At 29.8% G+C, this 8,532-nt stretch overlaps 1 protein-coding gene across 1 annotated transcript; it reads right to left on the bottom strand.

Annotated features, from left to right (window-relative positions):
• Nucleotides 1-5,501: 5,501 nt before the first annotated feature.
• LOC107852363 (probable trehalose-phosphate phosphatase J) lies at nucleotides 5,502-7,909 on the bottom strand. Its single transcript, XM_016697420.2, has 9 exons — nucleotides 7,413-7,909; nucleotides 7,179-7,319; nucleotides 6,917-7,081; nucleotides 6,739-6,798; nucleotides 6,536-6,637; nucleotides 6,327-6,404; nucleotides 6,077-6,217; nucleotides 5,879-5,971; nucleotides 5,502-5,781 (listed from the first exon to the last, which is right to left on the bottom strand). The coding sequence occupies exons 1-9, from the start codon at nucleotides 7,659-7,661 to the stop codon at nucleotides 5,710-5,712; spliced, it is 1,101 nt and encodes a 366-aa protein (XP_016552906.1). The 5' UTR covers nucleotides 7,662-7,909; the 3' UTR covers nucleotides 5,502-5,709.
• Nucleotides 7,910-8,532: the final 623 nt, after the last annotated feature.

Below are 8,532 nucleotides of genomic sequence, written 5' to 3'. Positions count from 1 at the left end.
ACATTTGTAGAGTTTAATTTTGATCGTCAATTAAATTTTTAAAATATAATTATATATTTGAATAATAAATCACAATAATTGATAATTTAAAATATTTTAAGAATATAGACAAAAATTACTCTGAAAAATGAATTTGTTAAATTTAAAAATTTGAAAGATGTCACATTAATTGATATGATTATTGTTATAATATTAATTTATGATAGATGTTGGGCTCGTTCTTTGCATGGACTTTTCGTGACTAGTATAGTATGAAAACTAATTTAAGTTAATAGTATGAAAAGAAAAAAAATGTTTTAAAGCAATTATTGAGGGGTTAAACAATTGATATCATTGCTATTGTTTTTTCTGAAAATCTATAATATGGTAATTTTTTAAATACTCAATTTACATATTTAATTTAGTGAGAAATTTCCCTCACTGCAATGAAAAACATACAAAATAATTATATATATTGGATTGAGGATTCCTTGGATAACTTATGTTTCATTTTCATTTATTTTTTATTAATGCATTGTTACCAACTAAAAAAATAAAAAATTATATTTAAATTTTCTTTGAAATATGAATTTATTTATTGTTATTTAGCGAGGGAAACCCCTCACAATAACAAATTTAATATTAGCCTTTAATTATCATCATATTTTAGTGAGGGATGTCCCTCTTCGCCTTTTAAAAAAAATGAAGATTAAAATATTAAAAATTATATTTAAATTTTCTTTGAAGTATGAATTTTTTTTTATTATGTAGCGAGGGAAATTTCTCACTATAACAAATTAAATATTAGCTTTTTATTATCATTATATTTTAGTGAGGGATGTCCCTCTCCTCCTCTTAAAAAATAATGAAAATTAAATTATTTGATTTGTATGAGGGACAATGTCGCAAAGTCCCTCACAATACTGACATACAATTTGTCCCTCGCTAATCTTGGTAGCTAATAGACAAGTTTTTAATAGTGAGAGTTGTCAAAAAAAAAAAAATTCTTTTAACAAATTAAATTAAAAAAATAGTACTAACAAATTAAAACGGTGAGTAATAAATACTCCTTCTATTTTATTTTACATGTTTTAGCTCTTTCATGTCCATTATAAGATATAGTTTATTTAGTTACGTCTAGTTATTAGATAAGTATCTTTTTTATAAATATTTAAAAGAACTAGTAAAAAATAATTGTCAATTTTAATCTTGAATTTCTAAAGTGATTTTTTTTTATTTTTGGCATTATTGATAGATAAAAAGGGACGGAGGGAATGTTAAATTATGAAGATATAGTAAAAACTTAAAAGAGTTAGCCCATCAACTTTAAATTTAGGATTGGTCTATAACGGTTAATAAGTGTGTGAAGTTAGGTTGTAGGTGGTTATACTAGCAAATGATAATATATGTATGCCCCCACATTGCTTGTCCTATCAATAATTGGTGCTTATGTGACTTAGTTTATTTAGATATGAGGCACCAATGATGGGTTTGAATCTAGTGGGAAGACCATTCTTTACACGTCTAAAAAGAGAAATAGTTTTTAGGAACCATATTGGATGTCCCATTTTAATATCCCGATGTCTTCTTCACATCAAGCATTTAAGTGGATTCCAACTCTTCTTCAACAAACTACTTCTATGTTTCTCTCTCTCTTTTTCCATGTTATTTGAAGTGGGCTTCCTTTTCATCACCTAACTCTTTCAAAAATAGTAGTAACCACTAATTTATATTATAATTTTATATATTTAACTATCAACTCACAGTAAAGGATATTTTAAAGTGAGTTTCCTTAAAATATGGAATATGTAATCTTGACAATAAATTAATTACGTGTTACAATATGCTCTTTTCATAATAAGTGGTATTTTTTATCTTTTCATTTACTTCAAAATAAATGATGTTTTACGTAATAAACAGAGCACTGATTTTGTTTTCTCAGTTTTTCACATTAATTAAACAAAAAGAGCTTTACACAATCATGAAATTACTAAATAACTACCACTTTTTCTAGTCATCTATTAAGGGTGGATTTGTTCATAATGGCTTCAGGATTAACCGATTAAGTAGTATCTTAGGATGAAACTCAAACAAATATGTAAAGTAGAACAAATATGTAAAGGATTACAAAATCAAATCGTCGTGTATAACTTGAACTCTTCTTGAAAATTGAATCCATTAAGAAACAACTATAGATTCCTTGAGTCTTTTCAAGTGGGCTCACACAAATCTACGTGCCCAATAGTGTAGAGATGTTAGTTGTGTTTATAATCAATGGCCTCGTTCCACCCATTAAGGCTCCAATTTTATTTTATAAAATGTATACACAGGATTATAAAATGAATTAACTAAGCTAGCAGCCTCTGCAAGATCTCTTCCTTTTATGTTTTTTTAAAACACTTCCTAGGATCATTCATCTACCTTCCAATTAAATTTGGTCTTGCTTCTTGATTTCTGTCAGTATGTAACTGTTCCTTTACCCAATAATGTGAAATATACAGATATACTTTTACAAAAGAATAAAAGAAAAGGGGGAAAAAGACAAATCTTCTCTCTTTCTCTACATGTATTAGATTATTTAATTTTTCTACTTTTTTCCATTTGTCTGACACAAGTATATATGTATGTTGAAAAATAGGAGTATAAAGTAATAGGAGCATGTGACAGATGTTAAAAGGAACAAGAAGCATTGTCTTGTAGGGAGTATAATAACTTGCTATAAACTATAAAGTTCACAAACTTTTGCTATATGAGAATACTACAGCCTATAAATCCTCAATCTTAATTAATTTCTGATCATTTCCGTTCAATAATTGATCCATTACTAGCTGCTATATATAGGTTTATAATTTGTCAATTTTATCTTGATTGAACAAGGCTATATTATTGGATTATTTTGTTATTCCTAGGCCTATTAACGGCCCTATAATTCAAGAAACTTCTTATCACAATCTTTATCCTTATATAATTCTTTAAATAATTTACAATTACCAAAGTAGGACATTTGCATACTATAACAGGTTATATAGGGTCAGGATGCATTAGAAGCCTATGTTCTTACCATATGGCTAAAATTCATGATGACGACATGCTCCAATTATGCATCAAAAGAAAGTCTTAGCTTATCTTGCTGAATAGATTAGGAAAGTTAATAAGTACGACGTAACTCTCATAGATAAGATCTAACTTAATTTTGGAAGATGAAATAAATAGGGAGTCAAATTATCAATGTGTAACAATATTTGACAAGATGTGTATGTGTTACGGTTTAGAGAAGTATGTGCCTATTATATAGTACGTTGCTATAATGTTCAATATCCGAGGCATCCTATGGAGCATATATGTCCAATATTATATATTAATTTATTATATTACTGTACATCTAATAAGTACTATATTATATGGATTCCTATCAAACTTTGATTTGGTATGCTAAATAGTAAAACCAGTCTTATTTGGATAAACATCTGAAAGATATGGTATTGCTAATGAATCTCAAGTAGTTATTTTCTAGCTAACACCTTAAAGTATTGTTGTTTCTGACAGTATTAAGTTGTCTTTACAACTAATGTATACACTATACACAGATGTCTGGCTGTTATAATGCATGGTGTTCCATTATTGAATGTTTATTAAGCATAGTGGAAGTAAGTATGGATCAAAATTAAAAACAATATATTCGACAAATCAAATTCTAATTAAGTAGCGTGTTGGCATTAAATGTAAAATGTGTGCATGTGAGTGTCAGTCGTGGCTTATTAATCCTCCATATAATTTGGAACTAAATACTACTCATCTCTATATCCATGCAGTTTACAAGTTGATTACTGTGTGCCTCTTAATACTGCCTTTAGCTTTCACCAATACCAGTCCATTTCTCACTCTTCAACTGTTTTCCCCTACGATGACAGTGCTATAAATGAAGATAAAAGGCAGATAGGATTTTATTGAAAATGTACGTGATTATTCATCAAAAAGTTTAATAATAATCTAACTCTTTTTCATGGCCAAGCATGCATGTGGTAATCCATTTTTCTAATGGTGGCGGTGGAGACTCTCCAACCCAATAGACTTCTTTATCTGCTCTAGCTAATACCATTTTTAAGTGTGACTATGTCATTTAAAAATTTAATTTTTCGAGAAATGACACTTTTATTTACGTATTTATCTCTTTTAGTACAAGACTAAAACGGGGAAAAGTTTAGAGGGCTTGTATGGGCTACAGAAGAATTTCCTTACATTCAAATGTTAACATGCAATTAATTAATTTACATTGCTTTCCTGGTCCCTGTAAAAAAATAGAAAGAGGAAGTAGCATTTCAGTCGAAGTAAAATCTATTATTGCTATGCGAAGTGAACTCTAATATTTGAACTTTATTTAATAATCTTAAAGTAAAAGAACAAATGACATAATAGTAAACAAATGACATAATAGTTGAACTAATTGATGTGGAACTATCTACATCGAAATGACAATCATAGCTTCAGCGAGCTTATTAAGCCAAAGTTTCGATTGGAATATCATTTCTCACTTTCTTATTCCATGCATAACCATCTCAACTATTTACTCGAAAGTTATTCCATAGATACTAATTATCCTCCCTTCATCATACACGCACACCAGCAGTCAATGTTAGTGTTCAGACTGTTAAAAGTGTCGTTTTTCATTTCGAATTGAGGCAGATTCAAAATTTAGGATCAATATAATGGTTTATAATTTAACCCAAATGTGTTTAAGTACTAAATAAAGGCGGAACCTTAAACCAAGGTCTATTAGAACCAATCTCTCTATCTCCAATGGCAGGAGTAAGGTCTGCGTATATCTTATCCCTTTCCGACCTCACTTGTGAGTATACGTGGATATATATGTTGTTGTTTCAAATAATAGCATAGCTATATATGATTGAAGTTTAAGGATCTGTAATTCTAGTTCTTTGAGTTATTGGGTTTTAAAATATTTAATTTGTACATATTTAACAGATTTCGATCTTAAGATAAATACTAAGTACTAGATACAGAGTGAAGCTGAACCAATATAGACAGGCGAAGATTTTTAATTTGTTAATTTGGGATCACAAATAGATTAGTGTAATATTAAATACTATATATTTTTTAATATCAATATAAAATGTAATTAAAAAAGCTATTGAATTTTAGGGATGTGTAGCTAATAGCATTGTGTGGCTCTGGTACTGCGAACCGCAAGCTTACACTTGGCTCAATCCCTGAACTACTAACAACACTGTCCAAACCGTACTTTTCATGTTAGCCCTGCCTGGCTTATAGAGAAAGTTCCAACTACAAGAAGAAACATTTGCACAAACAAAGGCAAACATCCACGTGAAAGGGTTGCTGTTGTTGTCCTATTTTTGCACCATAATACATTTGATAAGTCCATATACAAATGCATGCGCTTTTCCAAATTCACATGCACAAATGGAATTCCACGCCAACACGTGTGAACCCATATATACATACTACATTATACTATTAATATACATAGAGAGACAGAGAGAGAGAAGTGCACAATGATACTTTCTTATTGAAAATTTATACTTAGAAAATTACAAAATTTCTCCAATTTTTTTCCCAATTACAGTTGATTTTTCCAAGCAGAAAGAGGTACAAACAAATTAAGCTCTTTTAGTTTACCCCATCCCCAATAAAACTTCCAGGGTTAAAAGGGTCAATTCAAATGTTAATTAACTAGTCTTCATTTGATTTGGGTTTTTATTTCCTCTGATATCTTTGTTGTGAGGACAATCTTTTCCATTCTACCAAACGATTCAAAAAGTACATAACCTGCCATATTAAGAAAACCAACACATTAGTATATAAATAATTATTGTACAATCTTTTTAAAATAAATTAAGAATAGAGTATAGACTTTCAATTGTACCTCTAATGGCTCTTGCAAAGAATAGGAAGCATTGGTTTCTTTAGGTGTTTTAGACACTAATATTCCAAAGCCTTGTCCTCTATCACACAAAACCTGATTATTTTTCATAACAAAATGTTAGTATAACTATTATTATTTCTCAAAAAATACAAAGACGTAATTTTGTTAGTTGAAGAATATTAAGACAATAGAAAGTACCTTAAAAGCATCTTCATCAGTTCGATCATCACCAATGTATATGGGCAAAACATCATTTGAATTAGCATAACCTAATGATTCCAACAAAAATTCTAGTGCATTTCCCTTGTTCCATTTAATGCTGGGACGAATCTCCAAAACCTGTTATAAAATAATTAAAAAAACAAGTTTAGTATGTATATTTTTTCTTTTTTACAAAAAATTTATTTTATAATATAAAAAATCAAGAATAAGACTTTTGAAAACGCACCTTTCTTCCTTGAGTTAATCGAAGCTTTGGGTACTCTTTTGTCACTGATTTCACTTGCTCAGCTAGTTCAGTCCATCTCTGTAATTATTAAAAAAAATCAATTATGAAAATTCTTTTTTTAAAAAAGAAAAAAAAATCTCAAGTAGAACCAAGAACTGTTGAATAGAGGTTAAAGAAAAAAAGAAAATGAAAACAAAATAAAATTATACCTTTTCTTCAACACGACGAAAATGTACTGACAAACAAAATTTGTTGTTTTCCACTTTAGCTCCAGGTATAGATTTTGTTTTCTCCACTAAAGATTTATATACCTGAAAATGTCAAATAAATGTTTTAATATATATATTTTTTTAACTATAATGTGTAAGTGGACAAAAACTCTAGAAATAAAGTGAAAAGTAAAAAAACTAACCTCAGCAATCATGGGTAAAAAATCTTTAGCAGGTTGGCAGAGAACACTTTGATTACTTCCCTGTATAGGTAAAACAAGTACCAAACATTAATACAAAAGAACAAAAAATAACATGAAATGAATATCGTAAACCAATTAAGCTAGATAATAATTACTCATAATATACTAATTTACTCACTTTTTTATAGTTACGCCGTTTTACAGGCGCCTTGATATCCATTCCATGACTTCCAGCGTAATATAATTCTGATAATTTTACGAAATTGAACACTTTGGCTCTGCATCGTCCACTTACTATAGCTGTTGGAAAATACTTAGCAGTATCTCTCACTGCTTCCCTCATCTAATTACCATAAGCCAAACAAGATATTAGTTTCAATCCTATACTAATAAGTAATTTGGATTATTGATAAAAGAAAAAAAAATTAAAGTAAACAAACCTCAGTAGTCATGAAGGCTTTTTCAGGGTCGTCAACAATAGGAGACAATGTACCATCATAGTCCAAAAACACTACTATTTGTTTTCCTTTCGAAAGAGCTATGATTTCATCGAACATATCCAAAGCTGAAGGGTGACGAACCTGTTCAATTGACCAAAAAGAAAAGTCATAATCCAATCTCTTTTTTTTGTTTACTTAGATAAATTAAAATGATGAAGAACAAAATGGACTCACAATCCAAGACTTGAGATTTTCATGAGTTTCAGAAGATCTTCGCGTTGGTGAAGAAGCTCTCATGGAATCAAGTAAAGCAGTGATTCTTGCTGCATCAGCAGAATCAATGTTCTTGAATGATTTCTTCGCTGGAACAGCGATGAATCGCCCGGGCTGGGGTAGTGGCCCTGGAACAGCTGGTGAGAATGATAAGAGTGAAGAGTCGAAGCCTGATCTTGGGTCAGACATAATGACATTTTGGTTAGTCATTTTTGGCACACAAATGATAGTTAAAGAAACAGAGGAATTGATGAACAGAGGAAATTACAAGTGAGAAATGAAGTTTTTCTCTCTGTGTTAGAGAGTGGAAAAAAAGGGAAGGGAATTGAGAGGGAAGTGAAGGTGTGAGACAGGGAAAGAAGAAAGAGGGGAGGAGTGAATTTATAAGTTGAGAGGTCACTAAGGACACGAAGGCACCACACCTTTTCCGCCTCTTTAACTTTGTGTTACCTTTTCTGCCTTCAAGACGACTCAGCTATGCGTCGGACTATTTTACTAGTAAAGCTTATTCACACGCGATGATATTTATTCTAACTTAATGAGCATATGACAAGTATGTATGTTATAGTAAATTGATCTATAATTTTACTTTAGTTTATCAACTAAATATAATAATTATTGTCTGTGCCAATTTATGTGCTGTTTTTCATATATTTTAAGAATTAATTTGACTAATCTTTAAAGTTAAATGGAATTGTATTAATTCAATATTTTAAAATTTAAATTATACAAAGTACTACAAATTGTAACTCGATTCATGTTTGTTAAACTAGACTTTGATCTTATCTCACACCCCAAAAATTAATTCAAAAAAGGAGTGTCACCTTTTTTTTACATCTGATATTAGACTCATCAATAATGTGACAAATAAAAATTTATTTTAAAATATTAATTGAATATCTAAAAAACAAAAAGTATCACATAAATTCAGTCTAAGTAGTACACTCATGAGATGTTTGTAATATCTTTGCCATAAGATGTTTGTAATTTCTTTGCTACAACCCCCACCCTCCACCCCTAAAAGAAACGCTCACTTTTTTTGGTGAGGGTGAATGGGGATGGAAAAGAGGGTGCTATATTC

Source organism: Capsicum annuum, chromosome 4 (assembly GCF_002878395.1).
Source record: "Capsicum annuum cultivar UCD-10X-F1 chromosome 4, UCD10Xv1.1, whole genome shotgun sequence".
NCBI classification, from domain to species: domain Eukaryota; kingdom Viridiplantae; phylum Streptophyta; class Magnoliopsida; order Solanales; family Solanaceae; genus Capsicum; species Capsicum annuum.
This window is presented reverse-complemented; position numbering and strand designations above follow the sequence as displayed.